The 26593-nt window shown below is 45.0% G+C and overlaps 1 protein-coding gene across 7 annotated transcripts in view; it reads right to left on the bottom strand.

Annotated features, from left to right (window-relative positions):
• Positions 1 to 26593, bottom strand: part of STIM1 (stromal interaction molecule 1) — a 204914-nt gene that overhangs the window by 4996 nt on the left and 173325 nt on the right. For 4 of the 7 annotated variants that reach the window (XM_061380663.1, XM_061380660.1, XM_061380661.1 and 1 more), the window contains 6 exons: positions 14388 to 14565; positions 9936 to 10113; positions 5644 to 5811; positions 5035 to 5135; positions 4506 to 4741; positions 1374 to 1440 (listed from right to left, as the gene is read on the bottom strand). In XM_061380663.1, coding sequence (XP_061236647.1) covers positions 1374 to 1440; positions 4506 to 4741; positions 5035 to 5135; positions 5644 to 5811; positions 9936 to 10113; positions 14388 to 14565 — 928 coding nt within the window. Of the gene's footprint in view, positions 1 to 1373; positions 1441 to 3247; positions 3341 to 4505; positions 4742 to 5034; positions 5136 to 5643; positions 5812 to 9935; positions 10114 to 14387; positions 14566 to 26593 lie in introns of all 7 variants that reach the window. The other 3 variants (XM_061380658.1, XM_061380662.1, XM_061380659.1) reach the window with 1 other exon arrangement.

Here is a 26593-nt window from a genome sequence, read left to right on the forward strand (position 1 = left end):
TTCCTCCTCCCTTCTGAAGAGTAATTTTATGAAGGGTACTACAGTTTTCCTGTCACCCAAGCTAGAAACCTGGGCATCATCCTAAATGCCTCCTTCTCCTCCACCCCTCAAAGTCAGTTACCAATTAATACTCTTGTTTTTACCCCCAAACCTCATTACCTCCCCTGGTGGCCTACTGCAATGACTTCCAAGTTCTCTAGTCTCCCCATTCTTTCCTATATACAGGCTATAAAATGTTATTTCTAAAATGCAAATATGACCAATTCACTTCCTTCTAAAAGCCCCTTTGCAGTTCTCCATCTTAAAGGGTGATGGCCCAAGCTCCTAGCCTTTCAGAGCCCTGCATCATTCTAGCCTCCTTTGCTACCCTGTCCCATCAACACATAGCCAATGTTCTAACCACACATAGATCAGATTCTCATGAACTTCCAAGCCTATATATGTGTTCCCTCTGCCTAGAATACCCAATCTCCTTTTCCTACACACAGGGTGTTGGCATAAATGTCATCTCTTTTGTGAAGCGTTCCACCCAGGTTCACACTGTTAGTCATTCCCTCTTCAACACCCCCATAGCACTTATCAACTGTTCCAGAATCATTTATGTACCTCTCCCAGATCAGACCATGATTCTTGATGGCTGAGATTGTATCTTATCATCTACAAATCCCCAAGCCCAGCAGTCTGGCAGAGAATAGGTATCCATAAATGTTTGCTGAGGGGATAAAAGAAGTGAGAACTCCACTGAGATAACGGATGTGAAAGTTTAGGCCAAAGTGCTATAGGACCGTGAGGGAGGGGTTCTGTTACTCATTTTTAGAGTCAGCAAACCCCAAGGAGAGAAGGGAAGAAAGGTGTAGGGCATTAGGCTGACCTCAAGGAGGAGTCCCAGGCTGGGAAAAGACAGGACAAGGAGAAGGTACCCCAATCCACAGTCCCCACAGCCCACCAAGCAGCAGCCAGCAGGCAAAGGCCAAGGTAAAGGCAGCAGAGAGGCACGGACAGGAAGAAGGGGAGAGAAGAGAGACAGCTGATACCCCAAGCTCTCTGAGTGCCAAGGCATCACAGCGGTGCTGTCAGAAGGGGGTGGGTCAGGGTAGGGCTCCATCTGGAGGAAATAGGAAGTGCTGTGGTGGTAATAGACAGGGTGGACATGGACGGTGGTGATGGAGGTGGTGGTGGTGGTTGTGGTGGTGGTGGTGGTGGTGGTGGTGGTGGTAGTGGTGGTGGCAGAGGAGCAGGAAGAAGAAGCAGAGGCAGGTGGAGCGCTGGTCCCGAGGCCTTCAGAACTGAAAGACTGTCCAGATGAAAGGCTGCGCATTCGCCGCAGAGAGACCCGGCTTGTCAAGAAGTGGCCAGCCTCGCCCTCTACCAACCTCTGAGACCCCAGGCCATGTTGTGGCTCCGTCAGGCGCTGCCGGACGCTGCTCTGCAGGCTGGGAGCTGCAAGGAGAGAGAAGAGAGTGTGAGGAAGGGCCACCTGCTCTGGGCTGGCCGGGAAACAAGTTTGCCCGTGGAGAGATGCTTGCTGGAGACCACTCTGGGTCCTTGGTCCCCAGTCTGGAGAATGGGGCACCTCCTCCCAAGAACCTCCCACCAGGGATCCTAAAGGAGGGGCCAGTTGAAAATGAAGTGCCCAGGTCAATTTCAATGGCAATTCCAATGGAAGGAGACCTAGGGCCAACATTACTAGGAAGGGAGGTGGTAAGGCAGTTAGCAGGAGGACACAGGCAGGACGGGGTAGGACAGGGGTTTGGGACAAGGTCCGGGAGGGCACAAAGAACCAGCCTTTTTAGAAAGCCAAAGTTGGGACAATAGTCACAATTCAGAAAAGGATTTATACATAAACATGTTTATCACACCTTTATTAATAATCATATGAAAGCAAAAATAAAGGTGGAATGACGAGAAAATGGTAACACATCCAGTTACTGGAAGGTTATACAGCTATTAAAAATGCTACTTATGGGAATTCCCTGGTGGTCCAGTGGTTAGGACTTGACACTTTCACTGCCAGGACTCAGGTTCAACCCCTGAGAAACTAAGATCCCATAAGACTTGCAGTGCAGCCAAAAAAAAGTGCTGCTTGAGAAGACTTTTAAAACACAGAAAAAGGCCTATTAAAATGCTCAGGGGAAACAAAAGGATACAGATTTCCATGTACAAGGAATACCTTGAGTAATAGAATACAAAGGACAAGAGTTTGAAACCAGGTCTTTCTATTTCTAGCTGTGACCTTGATTAACTTACTTCCCCATTTTAATTCCTAACTTATAAAATCCTACAGAGTTGTCATGAGGCTTCAAGATAATATTTTTAAAGTACCTGACACAGTTCATGGCACTCTGTAAATGACAGTGGTTACCATTATCTTGACTACATAAAAAATTACTTAAAAATTCACAAACAAAAAACTGCTCAAATATGGTGGGAACTACATGTGCCTTTTAAAGCCCATATTTACTCTTTTTACTTTCCAAATTTCCTCTAATAAGCATTTACACAACAAAGAACCAGCTCTTGGATCAATGCTTCAAATCAGGCTCTTAGAAGATGGTGGCCACCATGCCCAGAGAAGGGGTATATGGGTACCAGGTAACTTAGAGACATGCTAGAGCATCCCTCTTGGGCTCACTGCCAGCTCCAGTTGAAAATGGAATTCACACTTTTGTTTTTTCTCCTCTGCCCTGATAGATGGGCCTCCCTTCCTTCTCCCTAAAGATGGGAGAAAGGGTCAGGTTACACGGATGGCAGAAGCCTTGGAAGGGCCACCAGGAAGAGAGCACAGCTGCATGGTAATGGAGAGCTAGCGAGGTAGGGCCTCTAAATGGCTGGTGGCTTTCAAGACATCAAAGAGAGGCTTAAGGGGAAGAGGAAACGTGGAATAGGGATGGACAAAGAGAGACAGAATGGGAAGCAGAGAAAGAGAAAGGAGGAGGCGGCTCTCTCATTCCTTCTTTCCATCTCAGCCCAGCTAGATGAAGGGCCACTGGGACATCAGTTGAGCTGGGCTGAAAGGAGAAGCCGAAGCCTCCCATCACCACGGCTGTTCCCTCTCCAGGCCTCAGCTGAGCAGGCTGATTCTTCTCACCCCCCGAACCCTTCCCTGAAGTTAGTAGGGACTGTAGTGAAGGAACAGAGGGAACAGGCAGGGGAGTGATGCAGGCAGGAGAAGGCGCCCGTGGGGTGGGAGTGCTGGTTTAGTCCCCAAAGTCGGAAAAAACAAAAGCCCCAAAGGGGCTCCTCAAACCCGGGTATTTCCAGAGGGACTGATCGTCCGAGCCGGCGGATGCTGAGCAGAGAGAGCGGTCACTGAACCTACGCCCCATCAGCCAGGCAGCATCTAGGGTCCAACAACCAGGCCGAAAGGAGAAGAGAATCGGATTCACCGAGGGCTTCACCCTGCCCCCATGGGGTAAGGGAAGGGCCAGGGGCAAGGGGGGAGTGGCTCAGAGCTCATGAAAGTCCCTCCCAACCCGGAGAACACAGGAGTCTTTAGAGCAATATGTCAAAATCAAGTTCTACTTGCTCGTGACCTTAACCTTCTTGGGCCTTTAATGAAAGCCTTGCAGGGCATCAGTCCACAGAAAGAAGAGGCTTGGCCAGAGGCAAACTATGGCTGAAGAAACTTACAAAAACATCCAGCCTGATTAAAGATCTGGCTATCTCAAAGTGAGCCCCTAACCCAGCCCAGGTTTCCATCATCCCCCCTGCACGCATGGGATATGGGCCCAGGACAAGAGCTTTTCCATAAAAGTCTATTCTGTTTATAGACTCTGATCCACAGAAAAATTCAGCGGGTCACTAGGGGGTGTGTCCCTTCCTTCACTGAAGAATTCCCACAGAGTGCTGTCTTCCTCGACTCTGCTCTACTCAGCTCTCAACACTTGCAGGGAGAACAGGGAGAGGGAAGACCCAGGACAGAGGTCGGAGGGGGCAGGGATGGCCAAGTTCAGGTGGAAAGGCGGAAATGCTTGTGCAGGAGATCCCTCCTGGACAAGAACGTCTTTCTGGCTTGGAGGATTTGGGGCTTTATCACTGTAAGGGACTATTGCTTCCTGGGGCCTCACGTGAAAAAACAGAAAGAGACATCATTTATCTACTTAGCAATTAAAAATAAGGAATATAAAATTAAAACAGGTAAAAGCAACAGTCAAATGAATGCCATTTTTATGTTATGAATCTCTAAAGGAGGTTATTTTTATAAAGGTAGATAGGAACGGAAGGGGGGGAAGGAGAATAAAAGGATTAAAAAAACATAGAGAGTGAGGGAGACACGCTTAACACAATAGACCCATAGGGCAGATGGAGCATACAGCAAGGGAAACCACTAACAGGACAACCATAAAGGAATACCTGATGCAGGCTGTGCTTTATGAACCAAGGTAATGAGTTAAACCATCTTGGCTTCTGCCCCATATCTGGCTTAAGCACGGCAGAGACCAGCAGACTTCCCAATCTGCACATCAAAGCCTCCTTCCCTCATCCCTACCTAAGAGGTCACCTACACTGCATGGACAAGGGCGACACAATCTCCTCATCCATGTCATCCACGTCGTCAGTCATGATGAAGTGGGCGGGGTTGGGGCGTGTGCTACCCATCCAGCTGGGGTCTATGTTGAGGGCAGCCACCAGGGAATGGATGCCGGGATTATTGACAATCTGGAAGCCACAAAGGATCTCAATCTGTTGCCAGCGGTGCAGGCGCTCCCTCAGTGCTGCTGTCACCTCGCTCAGAGCTTGCCTGGAGAGAGAAGAAAGAAAATGGGAGGCATGGGCTGGGCTTAAGCCCCAGGAGAAAGGAGTCATCTTCTCAGAGGAACAAGTTGCAGGGGCAGGGGGCAGTATGTGTATGTAAGATGCACACTTAAATCATAGACTTAAGAGCAGTGTGGGAGGTAGTTAAGGGCTGAGGCAGGAGACCAGAGCTGTACCTCTTCCAGTGAAGAAACAGAATCGGGACTGGAGGCCCTGGACACCCTCCAACTCTGAGGATGGGATGGACATCGCCAGAGCTGGGCAGCAGGTGTGACTTACTTAGCTGTTAAGATTTTGTGATCCACATCATCCAGGGAAGAGCTGTGGGCCACATGGAAGGTGCCAAAGAGTGTGTTTCTCTTCTTTTTTATCTTCTCAGCCTGCAAAGATGAGGCCCTCAGCTTAAAAAGAGCAGGGAGTATAGGTTGGAAAAATGAAAAACATTATTTTGTGGCTGGCTCCCCCTCCTCCTAGCACAGTTTAGGAGGCATGAGAAAAAGGAAGAGAATATGGGAAAGAAAAATGGAAGCCAACGGAAGAGGAAAGAGTAGGGAAAGAAAGAAAACAGAAGCAATGAGAGGAGCCGAGGGATCCTGACTCCAGGAGTCTGTCCCTGTGTCAGTCTGGGGCCAGCAGAGACTTCCCTCTACCTGCCTCCACCGCACCTTTCCCAAAAGGCAGGTCGGAGTAGCCCTGCACCCTCGTTCCCTTCTCCAGGAGCTTGAGGACATTATTAGAAACTGTGCATCAGGAAAAGAAACAAAACCCAACACCAGGATGTCTTTTTGTCCAACAGAGGGATATAGAGAGGCAGAGAGGAGGAAAAAGGGCAAGTGAAGGGAGTGGGGCAAGGAGGAGAGAAGAGTGCAGCAGGAGGGCAGGTCTCACCCCCTCCTTGGCCACCAGCAGCTGCTTCTCGGCATTTTGCTTCTTGATATTGTAGTACTGCACCTCCACCTCATGGGTCAGCTGCAGCCACTTCTGAAGGGCCTCTGGAGCATACCATGAGCTATGCGATTCCAGCTCCTTCTCTGCTTTCCTCAAGGCCTCCCGTACCTGTGAGGCAAGAGGATATGAGTCCTTACTATTACCAAGGCCCTCTCCAATGCCTCCATATGATACATCAGCCTTCTTTTCTTCCATCTCATCTAAGCTTCACCACTCTCACAGGAGGGAGAAAGGGCAAGGATTATTTTCTGTATTTTATATATAAGAAACCAAGCTAGAAGAAGGAAAGTAACCTACTCAAGGTCAACATATTTAGAAGTGTCAACCAGAAGGCAAATCGAGACTTTTTTTCCTTTCTTTGATTTATTTATTTATTTATTGCTGCCAGACTAGAGGATTCTTTTCTCACCTATTAGTCACTTCTCCTGGTCATACAGCCAATCTCAGCAATTTTCCCTGCTCTCATGAGGTACAGGTTATCTCAGTGAATCCTCTTCTTTCTGAGAGCTGGGGTCTATTCTTGAACCCAAGCCTTCACAATGTGGCAAGAAAAGCACTTGGGTGGGAGTCTGGAAATCTGACCTGGTCCCTGGTCTGTCACTCAACTGGCTGTGTGACCATGTGCTTCCTAAAGCAGATCTCGCTCGGTGTAAGGTCTTATCCCAGGCAAACCCAAACCGTAAGCAAAGTGATGATCTCAGGAGAGAGTGAGCTCCCTATCCTGAGAGGTATGGAAAAAGCTCATGTCAGAAAGACCTTCAAAATGATTGCTACTGCAGGGGGCAACTGGCCTGAACCCTCTCCAAAGACTCCTCTAGCCCAGAGACTTTGTGATTCCCTCATTGATTAGGGTGGGTAGGCTGTAATGGGCACTCTCTACAAGGCAAGAAAACAACAAGCAAGGTTATACCTAACATGGGTATTGCCAACAGAGGCCAAGATCAGAAAGGACCAATGTGTAAGCAGACATCTCCTCACTGACTTCTAAGCAAGGAGCATAAAATGAAGCAGATGGCCACAAAGCACTTAAATATGAAAGGTCTGGAAAGTACTGTACATACAGAACCCATTATCTATGCTGAATTCCTTCTATCTCATCCAGGCTACCAGTATAAACAATCCCCAGCTCCCCCATCTGAACACTGACTTTTCACTGTTCAGAATCCCAGAGAAAGGGGATTGAGAGCAGTCTAATGTCCAACTTTAGCCCATGGGGAAGTATCCCACAGCAGGTCTGGGGTCCTCCCCTGAGCCTAATATAGACCAGGAGGGCCTTAGCTAAGGACAAAACACCTTCATTCCTCTGAGAGCCCATGAGAGGACCAAGCTTCATTGGGTTTTTGTTCCTTGAAAAGGAAACTACAAAATAGCCCACTCCTGGCTTTATAGATTTAAAACGAGGAACAAACACCTTAGCGACTAATACACTGAGTCTGGAAATGTAGGATCAAGTTCTACATTAAAAACAGTTGAAGGATTGGGATCAGCTAAAGAGAGAATGGAGAGAGAAGAGAGAGCAAGTAGATGGAAGTATGACAGTTGGGGAGGCACATGAAAGGGCTGGTCAAACACGCTCAAAAACTGTGTAATGAGAGAAACAGTTACAAAACAGGGAACACGGGGATCATGAGCATTTACTGCACTCTGGAGCTGTGCAAGAGAATAGGTAGCTAGGCCAAAGAGTGGAATAAAATATCCCATAATGTCACAATGCTTAGGAGACAAGGCATTGCAAGAAAGAAGGGATCTGACTCAAGCACACAGCCAGTCCCCTCCTCAAGAGAGCTGCAAAACTTGAAAGTTATGAGGAGTAGGAGGCCAAAGAGCTAACTTAAAAATGTCCAAGGGGCAGAAATAATCTCATAGTCATTCAGGACTGGGAAGAAATAAATTCACCAGATCTCAATAAAAAGTCAGGAAGCAGAATGCCTGAGAAACAGGGACAAATGAGGCTTGGACCAACTCTTACTAAACTACAGCCCAGTTCTGACACATTTCAGTCTCTCATTGGCTTGAGATGACCAGATCCTTACCCAGCATACCTAACTAAACCCTATATCTGACAGAAGATGAAAATCAACTGTGGCCTTTATTATTCTTTATGCACACTATCCACCATGTACTAAATTACTAGACATGAGAATAGAACAGGCAAATAGAAGTAATAATCAAGAGGAAAAATAAGCAGTCCCACAAATGATCCAGATGTTAAGAGTTACCCGTCAAGGACTTTAAGACAGCTATGACTAAAATGTTAAAGAAAAATATGGGAAAATTCTAGACAGGGAACAGAATCAATAAAAGAGTAAAATGGGCATTCTAGAAAAATACATTACCTGAGAGTAGGATTCCACTGTATGAGCTAAATACCACAATGTTCTTGGCAAAACACAGGATTAGGGAACTCAAAGACAGATTAATATAAAATAACCAAACCAAAGCACAGAGGGAGGAAAAAAGAACAGAACTAAGCATAAGAGACACGTGGAATAGAGTTATAAGGTCTAACATAAATACTGGATACCCAGAAGGAGAGAGAATGGAGCAGAAGCAACATGTAAACACTACAGTGAATGTGTATTCTGCGGCTGTGGGGTAAAACGCTCTACATGCAGCAATGAGGTCAAATTGATCAGTCATGTTTAAATTTTTATATCCTTACTGATACTTTTGGCTGCTTATTATTGGGAGGGGGATGCTAAAAATCTCTAACTTTGATTATGAAATTTGTCTATTAATCCCTTTAGTTTTTCTTAACTTTTGCTTTATACACACACACATACACACACACACACACATATACACACACATATATTTTAAACTATATTATTAGGTGCATCCAAATTAAAGGTTGTTATATATTACTGTTTAATTCACATATTTATCTTACATGAAATGTCCATTTTTGTCTCTAGTAATACTTTTTTCTCTAAGTCTATTTTGTCTGACATTAACATAGCTACCCTTGCTTTATTTTCCTTAGTGTTTATTGTATATTAGTATCTTTTCTCATCTTTTTACTTTTAACCATTTTGTATCCTTATTTCTAAAGCATGTCTGTTGTAAACAGCATATACTTGGGTTTTGTTTTTTATCCAGTCTGACACTCTTTGCCTTTTAGTTGTTTTCTGTAGTCTGCTTACATCATCCAAGTTTCAACATATTTGAAAGGACTGGAACCTGTGGTCAAAGCACATGTTCTTTGAACACAGCAAAGTTAAACTGGAAATCAATGAGAAAGATAAACAGAAAAGTCCCCAAGTGTTTGACAATTAGGCAACACACTATTAAATAACCATGGGTCAAAAAGAAATCACAATGGAAGTTAGGAAATGTTTTTAACTGAATCCCAATTTCTTAAATTAGAAGATTCCCAAATAAAGTCATCAATAAATTTATGAAAAGGTATTCAATATTATTGGTCAATAGGAAAATTAAAATTAAAATCACAACAAGATACTATTATATCTACATCATAATGTATAAAATGAAAATGCCTAAAAATACTCAGGCTATAGCTCAACTAGAACTCTCACACTATCACTAGTGGCAGTACAGATTGGTACAGTCATTTAGGAAAATCACCAATTTCTTAAAACTAAATATATGAATGCCCTGTTACATATTCAAAAGAAATAAGTGATGCCCACAAAGAAGTTTTAAAAGAAAACAAACTTGCAAATAACCCAAATGTCTATCAATAGGAGAATGGATAAATAATTTATAGTATATCCATACAAGGGATTAACACTCAGCAACAGAAATAAATTAATTATCACTACATGCAATAACATGGTTGCCTCTCACAGATATAATGTTCAATGAAAGAAACCAAACACAAAAGAACACATACTGTATAATGCTATTTACATGATGTTAAAAATCAGGTGAAACTAATCTGGTTTAGAGGTTACGACTGTAGTTACCTTTTGGGTGAAGTATTGACAGGGAGAAAGGGGAAGCAGAAGTGAGCCCTCTGAGTGCTTACGAGATTCTGTACCTTGACGTGGATGGTAGTTACACAGTACATGCATATGTAAAGCGTGCCAGCTGTATACTTACGATCTGTATATGTAAATACCTCAACTAAAAAGGGACAGAATAACATCACCTGTTATTCACTGTGCTTTCACAACCGCAGTGATCATTTTTGCAACTTTTGCACGACTCCTGGCCAGACCTTTGGCTCCTGCCCTTTGACCCCAGCCCCTCAGGACTGTAGACTCTCCTACCTGCTCCAACTCCTCCTCAGCATACTTCTGGCGGCTCCGCTCATTCTCCGTTCCCTCCCGCAGCTCCTTCAGCCTCTGGGCTTCCTGCTTGGCAAGGTTGATCTCATCGCGCAGCTTCTTCTCCAGGTGCACCTTTTCCACCTCCACCGTACGGTGCTCTTCCTGGGCTTTGTGCAGCCTGGAGACAATGTGGGGAGCTGGAGGAGGCCAGGCAAGGCAGTGCCCGCCAACTAGCCACAGGGCATGGCATCCAAGAGGAAGATGAAGCCTCCAGCACTCAGAATATATTCTCCCTACTCTGCCACCTGCCTGGCCCTGGTGAGGCAGCTCAGGATCAACAGAAACCATGTCATTACCCTACTTACTTGGACCATCATTCTGCTGCCAGTAACAAAGGCCAGTAACAAAAGCTGTGAAGCCAAGGTTCCAGGGTATCTAAATCCTTCCTTCTAAGGTGTTGGGGAGACAGTGAAGGACAAGAGAGCCTGGAGCGCTGCAGTCCATGGGGTCGCAAACAGTCAGACATGACTTACTGATTGAACAACAACAAGATGTCTCACATACTCAGATCATAACAACTACTAGTTTACAAGGTCTTCCACATTTGTCCTCCCTGCGGATAATGATATATTGTACAATTATCAGCCTGGGACAGGTATGGACACAAAGGCTTAGGAAAGGGAACAAATGGCAGACAGAATTGAGACCAGAATTCTAATCTTTATGTGTTCAAATTGCACAGTTACTACCCTTATACCAAGGTATCTGGAAGGTACAATCAATGTAGAATACCCTGAAACATGGACCAAAGACCCAGGGAAAGCCTGATGGCGAAATATGCTGGGGGTGATGGTCATGGGGGGATTTAAGGAAGATGAGAAGGGAACTACTGAGTTGTACCTCTTGGACTCCTGAGTACCTAAATCCCAAAAGCACAGAAACATGAAATTCATGCTAAAGGGGCTGGGCAGGATTTGGGGGAGCCCCTCATGCCCCTGACCTTAAGTTCCCTTCCTAAGCACATTCCTTCTCAAGGGCATCACTTATAATGAAAATATGCCCTTGGACCCACCCACACATTCCCTCTGTTTACTGACAAAATCCTTCATCCATCCGGCTAAACTTCCTTCCTTCTTCCCACTACATATCTATGTTTATTCATTCATTCATTCACCTTTTCCTTCACCTAGTACTTTAAAGTGTCTACTAAATGCCAAGCCCTGTTGTGACTCCTAGACATATGGAGATGAATGAGAAGACTGTCCCTGCCACTGAGGTGCTCATGGCTTAGTCCAATATAGACAAGTAAACAAGGGCACACAGTGTGATAAGTTCTATAATAGAGAAATAAAGTGTTGGATAGACCCAAAGGATGGGGTGATCAACTCTGCCTGAAAGGAGTAGGGGAAGGTGAGGCCTGGGTTAGACCCAGAAGAAAGAATAAGCATTAGCTGGTCCCTCTGGAAGAGGGAAAGGACTTAGCTACTGTCAGGTCTTCCTACCTGAGTAGGAACCACTATGTTACAGGATAAGAGGGGAAAGGAAGAGGAAGAAAACAAGTGATATATGGCTTAGACTTGAAGTACAGAAGAGAGAGGATAGGCTGCAGAACAAGTAGGGAAGCACTGACCACTGAGTTAATTAAGCAGGTAACAGAAGAGGTAGAAACAGAACTGAACCTCTAAAAAAAATCCCAAGTCCAGATCTGTCAATGACTGAAGCCTCAAAAGATGTGGTGACAAGTAAGGAGGGAAGAGGAAAAATGCCTAAGCTGCAAGCTTTCTGCTGACAAATTGCAGCCTTCTGTGCACTTCATCCCTGGAGTGAAAAGGAATTGAACCTCGTCAAGGCACTCAGCAGGTGGCGCTATGTGCACAGCTAAAAACAAGTCAGGGGCGCCATTTCCAGCACAATCTCCCTGCCCTGAATATCCTCCTTTATTGTACTCTCCCATGACTCAACGGCTTGAAATTAGGGATTCAATTCTTCACTGAAATATTATCCTCTCTGAAAGCAGCCTCTTCTGAAAAGTCTATGATATGCCTCTCTTCTTCATACAATAGGGAGTTCCTTTAAAGTAGAATCAAAACTGACCCATTTTGGTCGTAATAGAGATGAAGATCAATAAATACTACTGGGTGAAGAAATGAGCTAATAAATGTACAATCGAGCCTGGGCCCACCCCGTCTCCTTCACAGAAGACTGAGCATCTTGAAGGCGACAATCAGTTACCATCAGAAGAAAAGCAGGCAGTCTGACCACAGCTCGGATCTACGCAGCTGTGTGACTGTGGACAAGTCTGTTCCCTGGACCAGGCCTGTTTCTTCCTTTTTAAGTGGCACTCAAAATTCCTGCCTGCCTCAAAGAATTATCTTGAAACCCAGTGAAATCTTAACTGGAATGCACATATAGCATTACATTTACTCACCTAAAGCATCAGAACTCTGGAAAAAGCTCTTTGGTGACTGGCAGTGTAGACTTCCAAAGTAAGGAGGCGCAAAGAGGCACACGGGCCCCTGTGTCAGAGGAGGATATGTGTGTGCACAGGTGTGAGCCTGTCTTGGGTTGGGAGGCGTGTGCATTCGTTTCTCAAAGTGCCACAGTGGCCAGTTAGCTCTGGAGGCCTTGGGGAGCAGAGAGGGCTGGGAGTTTAGTTTTATCCCCAAACTTGGAATGCCTCCTGCCTAGATTCTTTGCCTTTGGAATGAAAACAGTACATGTTTTTCAGACAAATGAAGAATGGGGACTGCCCACATAGCAGCATTTAGCCCCCCGTTGGAAAAGGGCCCAGGAACAAGGAGCCCAGCAAAGTAGCCAGGAATCAGCTCAGAGATAAAACTCCTCTTGCCTCCTAAAAGCCCGTGGAAACGAATCTGCTAGGGGTGGCTTTACTGAGGCAGCAGCCTGTGGTTAAAGAAATTCCTAATTTACTACTTATGGACACTCACCCTCTCCGAGGCTTCATTTCTTCACTCTAAAATTGGGATAACAATACCTACCTAAGGGGGTTGTGGTGATTACAAACAATAATGCTTAAATGTACTTAACAATATCCAGTTCTTAAGAAACCATTTCCCCATCCTTCCAAAGAAAATAGTATCTATCATTTAAAAATAATAGAAAAGAGACAAACTTCACTTCCTTTTACATGGATTCCTGCAAAGACTCCCCAACAGGAGTCCCTAGGCTGTCGGAATCATTTTCTGACAAAACACTCCTGAAGTAGGCCTCTCCTTTTCTTAAAACCAAAACAAAGCAAAAAAGTCAAATACCCACATTGATTCTCTATTGCCTTTTGCATCCTACTAATGTGTGAGTCCGAAGGTACCAGGGATCTGGTCTCACTCTATACACTCAACCACAACCACCAGGTTAATCTTTCCTACGCATCTTTCAAGGCCACCTCCTCAGACTCCACATCCACTCATCTCCTGCCTCTGTGCCATTCCAGTCCTTCCAGCTCTCTTCCTACAGGCTGGCACTGAGTCACTGCTCCTTCTTAAGTGTGTGCTCTGTGGCCCAGAAGCAGTGACTTCCTTCCAATTCCCCACACAGACCTGGTTCCTAGATGTCAGGAAGTACTTAGGTCGGCTGGCAGACTGTCACCTTCCCTTCACAGCTAGATCTTCTACAATAGTTTCTAAGCCATGCTTTATTCAAACAGAACCTCAGACTATCAGAGCTAAAATGTCCTGGTATGCTCCTAGTTCAACTCCTTTACATTACTAATGAGGAAATATATCCCAGAAAGGAAAGGGATTTACCCAGTCATACAACAGTGGGCGCTTCCCAGGTGGTGTTAGTGGTAAAGAATCCGCCTGCCAACACAGGAGATGCAAGAGGCATGGGTTCAATCCCTGGGTTGGGAAGATCCCCTGGAGTAGCAAATGGCACCCCATTCCAGAATTCTTGCCTAGAAGATTCCATGGGCAGAGGAGTCTGAAGATTACAGTCCATGGGCTACAAAGAGTCAGACTGAGCACAGCACACATACAACAAGTGAATACTCATGAGATTTAGATGCCATATAAGACAGCATGAAAGGTATTAGGAAGACAGGTTTGCGAGGTTTCTTTGGGAAACAGAGAAGGACAGTAATCATGTCTACTTCTATGGAAAGGGAAGCAGTCAAGAGGTGGGATGGAGGATGGAATGACCCCACACAAGCCATCCAACCAGGGAAGCTCAAGACCTTCCAGCAGCTCCACACTTCTCCCTCTGAAGCTCCGGGGGAGAAAGGATAGAAATAAGCTTCTGCCCTGGGGAGGGATACTTGCCTGTGTGACTGGAACGGCAGGAACCTAGGCTCCAACGCAGGTTTGGGAGGATGACACAGCCTGGGCCACCGTGTCAGCAGGGTCTTGGGAGCCAGACAGCCCGCATCTCAGGTGGAAACTGGAGGCTCCCAAGAGCTGGCAACACCAGGGTCAGGGGGCAGGGACAGGGCCTTACCTTTCCTGAAGGTCATGCAGACTCTGCTCGGCTCGGTGTAAGCCCTCCAGGTCCTTCATCATCTTCTTCATGTGCTCCTTGGAGTAACGGTTCTGGATATAGGCAAACCAGCAGCCACCCACACCAATAACGATAGACACCACCAGCATGAAGTCCTTGAGGTGGTTATGGCGGGTCACTGCCAGAGAGGAAGGGCACAGTGAGTCAGGGTGCCCACTGCCTGCTCAGCCTCACACACTCTGCGTGTCTCCTCCTCCACAAAGCCTTCCCACTCAGGAGGAATTGGTTTCTCTTCTTAGACACACACTCACCACACTCTGCTTATTTCTCTGCTAAGTCAAGGCCTAGTTTGGAAAGATGAGAGGCCTTAGAGCAATATAGGAAGCTCACTGGATCACACTTCCCTAATGTGCAGTGAAGAGAACTAGTGCCTTCTCAGTACATCCCAGCCATTCTGGGCTGCAGCGGGCCCATGTGCCCAGATGCAGTGGCTTCTGCCCTACAGGGTAAGAAACACTAGGATACTACAGTAGGCGGAAGAGGGGTGGCTGGTAAGGGTACAAGCAAAGTCACTGGAGCCTGAGGATTGGCTGTGGGACTGAGGTTACTGCAGGAGCTGGGTCTCCCAGACCATGAGGCTATTCTAGGTGCAAGGTACAAAGACTAGATCATATAGAGGTCTGCAAGTCTCATCTACAGAGAGCATTTCTATCTAGGCTGTGGTTCAACCAGAAACCGGGTAGAACGGGAGCAGCATCAGGATGTCCCGGAACAGAGGGCCAGGTCTACCTCCAGAGAACACCTGGCGGCTATTGGTGAAGTGCCAGGGCCCTGTCCACCAACTGGGGTTCAAAGCAATGCTTTGGTCTGGAGAGAGCGACACCGAAAAGCTAAACAAGGAATAACATCAGAAGATAAGAACAAACGCCGTGTCCCAAGAACTGAGCTGACCAGAAGAGGGGCAGTGCTGGAGCCTGAGACCGGTCCCCAGTGTGCCAGACCTAGGCTCTGGGGCACAGCACAGAAGACTGAAAGAGATACCAGGAGGGAAAGAGGCTGCTATTGTATGCCCCACCTGCACTGTACTCCACTAGAAATAGAGCCGCAATGGCTAAGAAAAGCCCCAGACAAAGGGAAAGAGGTAATGACCTCCTGTGCACGGTGGCTCACCTGGTGTTGGGGAAGGGGTGGTGGGACTGACAGGATCTCACTGCCCAGGAAGGGGCTGAGGGGGACCCAAAAGGACCCAGTGGAGCCACCAAGTTGGGGCAGGATCTAGACAGACAGCAGGAAAAGACACATGTAGCTGAAATTCTACCTCATGAAGCTGATGCCCATTTTGACAAAAAGGGTTATATTCATGGCTCCTCATTGAAAGGCTGAGCAATAGGACATGGGGATGGTGTGAAATCAAGGACAGATTAGCACATGTTATTTCCGTCCATGGGAGGGGAATTACTAGGCCCAGGGTGTAGCCATGTCCTTGACATGTCTATGCCAGACCATACAGAGGAACTGGTGGCTTCCTTGGTGGCTCAGATGGTAAAGAATCTGCCTGCAATGCAGGAGACCAGGTTTGATCCCTGGGTCAAGAAGCTCCGCTGCAGAAGGGAATGACAACCCACTCCAAGATTCCCATAGACAGAGGAGACTGGTGAGCTACAGTCCAAGAGGCCACAAAGAGTTGGACATGACTGAGTGACTAACACCTTCACAGAGCAACTGAGGGCCCTCCAACAGCCACGCTCCAGCTTCCTGGAAGGTCTAAACTTGCAGCCATGCTCACGTCCCCACTCCCCTGTCCTTAGATCACAAGAAGCAATATCTCTGCAGTATAGGGAGTTGTCTTACTTTCTGGAACACACCTACCTCCTATCCAGCCTCCACCACAGGCTAGGGTACTCTTTGTCTCCCCTGTTTTTAAGGACTTTTCATCTTGGATTCCCAGGCTTTCTCACCTCCAACATCCCCAACATTCCTAACCAAAGTCTAAGGTACTACATTCCAACAATTCTTCATGTGACTAGCTCCCTCCCACTATTGCCTCCAACACTTCAAAGCCCTTGAGGTGGACACACATGTCTCAGTTCCTTATTCTACCTTGTCCAGATCAATTTGAAACAAGATCCTGTTTTTTCCAGCTTCATATTCTCATCCAGCTCATGAATAAAAATATTGAATTACCAGGGACAAGGATAGGATCTATCCATCACCCCCTCTTCTAAGGTAATACTGTTCCACCTATCGGTACCCTCTGGATCTCTTCAGTGAGTTTTGACTCCACTTAAATACATAAGCATTTATCCCCTATATCCTTCTGCCTTGTCAGATGCATAGCTGAAACTCAGACATGCTGCCTATCAACAGCCTGTGGGCTACCAAGTTTGGTGGGAAGAAAATGAGCCTAATCTGGTTGATTTACTCTGTGGCCCCTACCGATCACTTCTCTGTAGGCCAGCACTGACCAGCACATAGAAGCCACTCAATAAATATTTGTGGGGTTGAATCTTCACTGAAAAGCCTTAAGTGTGATAGTTCCCTCTCTTTAATCCACATAAGAAGGAATTTTTTTTAAAAAAAAAGGGAAATAGAGAAAACATAAAATGTATCAGGTATTTACATTAACATTTCAAATTCTCACAACTAATCTATACAGTAGAGTATTCCCAGGCTGTAGACCAGAAAAGTGAGGTTCCGTAGAGGCACTGACTTGTCAGAGTCCATGAAAAGTGACAGAGCTGGAATTCAAATTTTCTCATCCTCATGCAGCAGGGATTGTTTCTGTTTATTACATGCAAACATGTCTCACCAGGGTACACCTATATCCCCTGATCTAGCCCGAGTGCAACCATAGGAATTCCACGGCCTAAGTTTCCCCCTCAACCCTCTGGGAACTGACTGTGGCACTGCCATCAGAGAGTGAAGATCCAAAAGCTGAATGGCCAGGCCTTTGAAGTTAAAAATAAGGCCTCGTGTAGAGAAATTTTTATGTCAACAAAGGAAGCATCTTGCATGAAGTATTAGGAAGTTTGAGTTCTATCCTTGCCTCTGCCCCAATTTGTTATGAAATTCACTTCCCCCATCTCGGTCTCAGCTTCCTCAGCTGTAAAATGCATTATCACAGAATTGCTAAAAGATTAAATGCCTAGTTGTAAATGAAAGTACTTTGAGGTGTTCAGAGAAATAGATGTGAGAATTGTCAGTTCCCTTCAGTGGGGTCCACAGTCCTAGTTCAGTTCAGTTCAGTACTCAGTCGTGTCCGACTCTTTGTGACCCCATGGACTGCAGCACGCCAGGCCTCCCTGTCCATCGCCAACTCCCAGAGTTTACTTGAACTCATGTCCATTGAGTCGGTGATGTCATCCAACCATCTCATCCTCTGTCGTCCCCTTCTCCTGCCTTCGATATTTCCCAACATCAGGGTCTTTACAAATGAGTCAGTTCTTCATCAGGTGGCCAAAGTATTGGAGCTTCAGCATCAGTCCTTCCAATGAATATTCAGGACTGATTTCCTTTAGGATGAATTGGTTGGATCTCCTTGCAGTCCAAGGGACTCTCAAGAGTCTTCTCCAACACCACAGTTCAAAAGCATCAATTTTTTGGTGCTCAGCTTTCTTTATAGTCCAACTCTCACATCTATATATGACTACTGGAAAAACCATAGCTTTGACTAGATGGATTTTTGTTGGCAAAGTAATGTCTCTGTTTTTTAATATGCTGTCTAGATTGGTCATAACTTTTCTTCCAAGGAGCAAGCGTCTTTTAATTTCATGGCTGAAGTCACCATCTGCAGTGACTTTGAAGCCCCCCAAAATGAAGTCTCTCACTGCTTCCACTGTTTCCCCATCTATTTCCCAAGAAGTGATGGGACCAGATGCCATGATCTTAGTTTTCTGAAAGTTGAGTTTTAAGCCAACTTTTTCACTCTCCTCTTTCACTTTCATCAAGAGGCTCTTTAGTTCTTCTTCACTTTCTGCCATAAGGGTGGTGTCATCTGCATATCTGAGGTGATTGATACTTCTCCCGGCAATCTTGATTCCAGCTTGTGCTTCTTCCAGCCTAGCGTTTCTCATGATGTACTCTGCATATAAGTTAAATAAGCCTTGACGTACTAATTTCCCAATGTGGAACCAGCCTGTTGTTCCATGTCAAGTTCTACCTCTGTTGCTTCCTGACCTGCATACAGATTTCTCAAGAAGCAGTCAGGTGGTCTGGTGTTCCCATCTCTTTAAGAATTTTCCAGAGTTTGTTGTAGTCCACACAGTCAAAGGCTTTGGCATAGTCAATAAAGCAAAAGTAGATATTTTTCTGGAACTCTCTTGCTTTTTTGATGATCCAATGAATGTTGGCAATTTGATCTTTGGTTCCTGTGCCTTTTCTAAATCCAGCTTGAGGATCTGGAAGTTCACGGTTCACATACTGTTGAAGCCTGGCTTGGAGAATTTTGAGTTCTAAGGGAATCCCTAATGGTTAACTTTATGTGTCACCTTGATTGGGCTAAGGGGTGTCTGGATAGATGATAAAGAATTATTCCAGGGTGTGTCTGTGGAGTTGTCTTCATATGAGATTAATATTTGAATCAGTAGACTGTGTTAAGAAGGTCATCTTCATTAATGAGACTGGGCATCAACTAATTGTTCACATGGCACTAAGGGTCTGAACAGAACCAAAAGGCAGAGGAAGGGCAAATATGCTCTCCAGCTTGAGTTTACACATCCGTTTTCCTCTGCCCACCTATATCAGCACTCCCAGCTCTTGATCTTCAGACTCACAGGGATTCACACCATCAGCTCCCCTGGTCCTCAGCCTGCAGACTCAGACTGAATTACAACCCCACCTTTCCTGGGTTTCAGCTTATATATGGAAGACTGTGGGACTTCTTGGCCTCCAAGATAGCGTGAATCAATTTTCATAATAAATCTGCTCATATACATATCTATATATATATATCCTATTGGTTCTGTTTATCTGAAGAACTTTGACTAATACAAAAATCTATAAACTACTGTGTCAGGAAAAAAGAAGAAATAGGGAAACTAAGAATCTAGTATGTACCTTATTCATGATGTTCTTCTTCCTATCATAACCCGAGTCCCATTCTTCGATTCCTACCACCTTCCCAGCCCACCACAGTTTACAGAGACCTGCCCATTCCTTCTCCTCTGGACTAGGATTCCCTGACCAACCCACTCACTGGACAGCTAAAAACATGTATTTTCTCAAGGATTGCCCTGTGTGCTTTTCAGCTTTCATATCAGTCACTGTGGGTTCCTCAGGACCAGGGCACAAGACTTATTTATCTCTGTAGCCTCACACTTAGCATAGAGCCTGACCAGAGCAGGCACTTAGCAAAGGTGGAAAGGAGGCAAAAAGGAAGAAGAAAGCAAGATTCTAGCAGGAAAGGGGGGAGAAGGCAATGGCACTCCACCCCAGTACTCTTGTCTGGAAAATCCCATGGACGGAGGAGCCTGGTAGGCTGCAGTCCATGGGGTCGCTAAGAGTCGGACATGACTGAGCGACTTCACTTTCACTTTTCACTTTCAGGCATTGGAGAAGGATACGGCAACCCACTCCAGTGTTCTTGCCTGGAGAACCCCAGGGATGGGGAAGCCTGGTGGGCTGCCGTCTATGGGGTCGCACAGAGTCGGACATGACTGAAGCGGCTTAGCAGCAGCAGCAGCAGCAGCAGAAAAGGGGAGGTACAATATAAAGTGCATACAGAAGGCAAATACCAGCTCCTGGGAACAAGAAGAGTCTGGCAAAGTGGGAGTTTGATGTATGATGCAGAGAACCCAGAGCCAGTGCTCTGTGACAATCTGGAGGGATGGGGTGGGGAAGGAGGTGGGAGGGGGGTTCAGGAGGAGGGGATACATATATGCCTATAGCTGATTCATGTTGATGTATGGCAAAAAAAATCACAATATTGTAAAGTAATTATCCCCAATTAAAATAAATTAATTAAAGAAAAGAAGAAAAGTCTGGCGAGCTGTCCTCACAGCCTCTACTGGAACTCAGCTCTCAGAATCCACCTGTCACCAGTGAACACAGCCACGGACAATGAGAGCAGACATGGCCAGTGAGATGAACAGAACTAACCCAGGGAAGCTGGTTAGGGCTTGGGGAGCCAGAGGGTGGCAAAATTCCCAGGCTGAGTGCTACAAATAGATTTTAGCAAAATGAGGTCAACTGTTAACACAATCAGGCTTGAGGCAAGGGAGGAGGGTGTAAACAAATGAGATGCTGACATGTGAACAGAGTGCGGAGTGATAGAATTTTCAGGGTGCCAGTTTTCAGGGTGAGAATGTGAGGCTCCAGTAATTATCACGTTCTGGAATCCCCTCTCCCCATGTATTCTATCTGCTTCTCTACTGCCCACAGTCCCCTGTGCCTGACAGATACAGATACTCACTCCTCATTGCCACAGTAGGTGCTAGGAATTTCTTTTGTCATTTACATAGCCTTCTATGCTGAGCTGTCTGTTTAACCTGTAAGAACTATTTCTGGGCCCTCTTTTCTTCTGATTGTAGCCCCCCAAAAAATGCCTTAGCTGCCCCACTGGTGCACAGATACTACACGGGGAGCAGTTCTCCGCACAGCTAAGCTGAGCCAGACTCTTCCCCTACTTCCCCCAAGCCTGTAGCTTTGGAGAGGCCCAGCCTCCTTCTGTATAACTTCCATCTCTTTCTTGCTGGGTTTTACGCTGAGTGGCAATGACAGATGAACAAAGCTGTGTCTACCCTCAAGGAGTTTCCAGTTTAAACAGTAGCAGCCAGGAAAACAGATTGTTATACAGAAAGCAGATATAATTACTTTTCTGTGCTCCTGAAACTAACACAATATTGTACTAGTATAATCAACTGATTGATTGCACTAGATACTACACAGGGAGCAGTTCTCCGCACAGCTTAGCTGAGCCAGACTCTTCCCCTACTTCCCCCAAGCCTGTAGCTTATCCCCCGTATAATCAATTATACTTTCAATAAAAGAGAGGGAAATCTGAAATAACAAACAAACAAAAAAGCAGGTACAAAGGGCTGTGGATCCCCAAGGGAAAGTGGAAAGTAAGAGGGAAGGGTTGAGCATGCCCAGGAAGAGGCTGGAAAGGCATCCTAGAGAAGGAACGTAACAAAAAGGAGAAAGCAGGTAAGAACAGAGCAAGCTGTGCCAGACAGGCAGCCCCTCCTGCTCACTGATGACTTCCCCTATTACCTGAGCCACTGTGGAAGGAAGACAAGGTGCAGTCTTTGTCTTTTCCTCTTCACAAGTCCCCCCAACCCCATGATTACTGTGCAGGCCTCTTTCTGCACCTTTAACAGCACAAAGGGCACCCAGCCCTGAGTCCAAGACAGTGATACACACTAACAATAGCAGCTACCACGTAGGGGAAACTGGGACACAGAGAACCTTAGGAATGTCCCCAAGGTCACCAAATGACTGAGTGATAGAGCCAGTCTGTTTGATTTCAGAGCTGGGACTCTTACATCTTGTCTCCTCTAACAGAAGTGGAGGGTGGGATAATATAGTAGAAAAGAGAGCTGAAATATAAGCTAAAAATCTAGGTTTGAGTCATGGCTCTGCTGTTTAAAACTCGCCTCATTTTAGCCTCAGTTTCTCTCTCAGTGAATCATTTGCTGCCATAATGAGAGATCAGCTGAGACCCCAAACTGAACACTGTCTTTGGGCCTCTGTGTCTCAGAGCACACCTGACATCTGGCCACCGGCACTGTCAGGAGAGCCCCAGCTGGGCCAGCCCAGAGCCAGCTCTGCTGGCAGAAAAGACAGGAAACACCTGTGCTGCTCTGTGGCCCACGTAGGGAGGGCCAAGCTGTCTTCTATGGTCAGGACTCCAGACTAAGCCAGTCTGATCCTCCTTCCCTCTTCCCAAGCTCTGAAGCTCCTGCGGGCAGATGGATCCACTCACTCAGCAGACCCCACAGCTACTGTAAACAAAATTGTGATTTGCAATTTCTCAAGCCTCAGACCGGCAGTGGGACTTCATTAATACTGGGCAAGGTAGCCACAACTGGCAACTGAAGCCAGCCCAGGTGCTCAGAGGGTGTTCACTGCAAGCCAGTGGGGAGGCCTGAGACCACACCATAACAGCTCACCCTGGATGCAGAACCCAGGTCCAAGCTAGCACAGGCCATCACTCTAAACCCTGCATGGGTGCTGGACAGGGAAGAGCACTGACTAGGGGTTTTAGTCCATGTGCAAATGGAAAAACAGAACCTAGGGGACTCAGGTCAAGGAATTCTCTGCAGGCACCCATCAGGGGTGGCCCACTCTTGCAGAAGTCTCCTGGCAAAGAGCTTCCTAGTATCTTACTTAGGTTCCGTCTGATAATTTTCTAAATTTTTCTTTAAGAAGCATCAGCAGGAAAGTATAAAAAACAATCTCTGCCATCAGGACAGCTGCTGGATTCATCTTAGCTCCCAGGAGAACACCAATTCTGAGTTCTTAAATGAGAGAGCCAGTAAGAGCCTAAATGACCGAGACCATTTCACAGATGAGGGAAGCCAAATCTAAGCAGAAGTGAACTGCCAAAGGTCACGTGATAAGAAAATGGCTGAACACAGAAGTCCTAAAAGTACAGGATACAGGCAGTAGGGGGAAAGAACAGGCCTCCCACCTTTTACACAGAATCCTTATCAACCAAAGGGTTTCTCCCCAAAACCATGGAATGTCACAGCTGAAAGGAGTCATAAGGATCCTTAAGTTCAGTTGTTTCATGATACAAACCAGCAAATATATACTGAGAAAAACAATCTACACAAGGTCACACAGTGAGTGGCAATTATGAAAAGAGACCAAGGTGCTTCCCTAGGTTTATAAGAAGTTCTCTAAATGGAAGTCTAAAGGTTATAAAAAATCAAGTTGTAATAATGATGATGATGACGATGGGAGACATAATCCACATACTCTAAAATTCATTCTTTTAAATTAAACAATTCAGTGATTTTAGTGTATTCACAAGGTTGTGCAACCATCAGCACAATTAACTTTAGAACCTTAATCATTATCCCAAAAGAAATCCCACACCCATTATCAGCCACTTCCCATTTCCCACTCACTCTAGCCCCTGCCAGCCACCAATCTTAATTTGATCCCCATGGATTTATCTATTCTGAATATTGCATATAAATGGAATCATACAATACATGTTCTTGCAGCATGTAATCAGAACTTCACTTCCTTTTATGGTTGAGTTATATTTCATTGTGTTTATATACTACAACTATTTATCCATTCATCCATCAATGTATATATGGGTTGCTTCCACCTCAGCTATTGTGAATAATGCTGCCATGTACATGTACTTGTTTCAGTACCTGTTTTCAATTTTGGGGTACATTCCTGGGTATGAAATCGCTGAGTTATATGGTAACTATGTTTAACTTTTTGAGGAATGATGAGACTATTTTCTAAAGTAGCTGAAGCTTTCTCGTTATCACTAGAAACGTACAAGTGTTCTAATTTCTCCATCTCCCTGCCAACACTTACTTTCTGTTCTTCCCTCTGTTTTCACTTTTATTGTAGCTCTCCTAGTGGATGTGAAATATCTTCTTAACTCTAGCATCTCTGCTCTGCCTACCTCAGAAACAGTTTTCTGCTGACCTCTGACCTCCTTTAGATTAGGTTACAGGCAACCTAGAGGCTAAATGAAAAGAGTCTAGGAGAAGATACTCCTGTCCTCGTATCAGCCTAACCCAATTCACTGGGGCTCCCCTTGCTGGCTCTGACCTCCAGGACCCAGTACCATGTACCCAGGATTCTGATTCTCATGCTCTCTAGACCTAGCTGATTTTTCTCTTTTTTTTAATTTATTTATTTTAATTAGAGGCTAATTACTTTACAATATTGTACTGGTTTTGCCATACATTGACATGAATCTGCCATGGGTTTACATGTGTTCCCCATCCTGAACTCCTCTCCCACATCCCTCCCCATACCATCCCTCTGGGTCATCTCAGTGCATGAGCCCTGAGCGCCCTGTATCATGCATCAAACCTGGACTGGCGATTCATTTCACATGTGACAATATACATGTTTCAGTGCCATTTTCCCAAATCATCCCACCCTCTCCCTCTCCCACAGAGTCCAAAAGACTGTTCTATACATCTGTGTCTCTTTTGCTGTCTCGCATACAGCGTTATCATTACCATCTTTCTAAATTCCATATATATGCATTAGTATACTGTATTGGTGTTTTTCTTTCTGGCTTACTTCACTCTGTATAATAGGCTCCAGTTTCATCCACCTCATTAGAACTGATTCAAATGTATTTTTTTAATGGCTGAGTAATACTCCACTGTGTATATGTACCACAGCTTTCTTATCCATTCGTCTGCTGATGGGCATCCAGGTTGCTTCCATGACCTGGCTATTATAAACAGTGCTGTGATGAACATTGGGGTACATGTGTCTCTTTCAATTCTGGTTTCCTCGGTATGTATGCCCAGCAGTGGGATTGCTGGGTCATAAGGCAGTTCTATTTCCAGTTTTTTAAGGAATCTCCACACTGTTCTCCATAGTGGCTGTACTAGTTTGCATTCCCACCAACAGTGTAAGAGGGTTCCCTTTTCTCCACACCCTCTCCAGCATTTATTGCTTGTAGACTTTTGGATGGCAGCCATTCTGACTGGCATGAAGTGGTACCTAATAGTGGTTTTAATTTGCATTTCTCTGATAATGAGTGACGTTGAGCATCTTTTCATGTGTTTGTTAACCAGCTGTATGTCTTCTTTGGAGAAATGTCTATTTAGTTCTTTGGCCCATTTTTTGATTGGGTCATTTACTTTTCTGGAATTGAGCTGTAGGAGTTGCTTGTATATTCTTGAGATTAGTTGTTTGTCAGTTGCTTCATTAGCTATTATTTTCTCCCATTCTGAAGGCTGTCTTTTCACCTTGCTTATAGTTTCCTTTGTTGTGCAGAAGCTTTTAAGTTTAATTAAGTCCCATTTGTTTATTTTTGCTTTTATTTCCAATATTCTGGGAGGTGGGTCATAGAGGATCCTGCTGTGATGTATGTCAGAGAGTGTTTTGCCTATGTTCTCCTCTAGGAGTTTTATAGTTTCTGGTTTTACGTTTAGATCTTTAATCCATTTTGAGTTTATTTTTGTGTATGGTGTTAGAAAGTGTTCTAGCTTCATTCTTTTACAAGTGGTTGACCAGTTTTCCCAGCACCACTTGTTAAAGAGATTGTCTTTTCTCCATTGTATATTCTTGCCTCCTTTTTCAAAGATAAGGTGTCCATAGGTGTGTGGATTTATCTCTGGGCTTTCTATTTTGTTCCATTGATCCGTATTTCTGTCTTTGTCCCAGTACCATAGTGTCTTGATGACTGTGGCTTTGTAGTAGAGCCTGAAGTCAGGCAGGTTGATTCCTCCAGTTCCATTCTTCTTTCTCAAGATTGCTTTGGCTAGTCGAGGTTTTTTGTATTTCCATACAAATTGTGAAATTATTTGTTCTAGTTCTCTGAAAAATAACGTGGTAGCTTGATAAGGATTGCATTGAATCTATAGATTGCTTTGGGCAGTATACTCATTTTCACTATATTGATTCTTCCAATCCATGAACACGGTATATTTCTCCATCTATTTGTGTCCTCTTTGATTTCTTTCATCAGTGTTTTATAGTTTTCTATATATACATCTTTTGTTTCTTTAGGTAGATATCTTCCTAAGTATTTTATTCTTTTCATTGCAATGGTGAATGGAATTTTTCCCTTAATTTCTCTTTCTGCTTTCTCATTGTTAGTGTATAGGAATGCAAGGAATTTCTGTGTGTTGATTTTATATCCTGCAACTTTACTGTATTCATTTATTAGTTCTAGTAATTTTCTGGTGGAGTCTTTAGGGTTTTCTATGTAGAGGATCATGTCATCTGCAAATAGTGAGGGTTTTGCTTCTTCTTTTCCAATCTGGATTCCTTTTATTTCTTTTTCTGCTCTGATTGCTGTGGTCAAAACTTCCAAAACTATGTTGAATAGTAGTGGTAAGAGTGGGCACGCTTGTCTTGTTCCTGACTTTAGGGGAAATGCTTTCAATTTTTCACCATTGAGGATAATGTTTGCTGTGAGTTTGTCATACATAGCTTTTATCATGTTGAGGTATGTTCCTTCTATTCCTGCTTTCTGGAGGATTTTTATCATAAATGGATGTTGAATTTTGTCAAAGGCTTTCTCTGCATCTATTGACATAACCATA

The sequence above is a fragment of the Bos javanicus genome, chromosome 15 (assembly GCF_032452875.1).
Source record: "Bos javanicus breed banteng chromosome 15, ARS-OSU_banteng_1.0, whole genome shotgun sequence".
Lineage (NCBI taxonomy): Eukaryota > Metazoa > Chordata > Mammalia > Artiodactyla > Bovidae > Bos > Bos javanicus.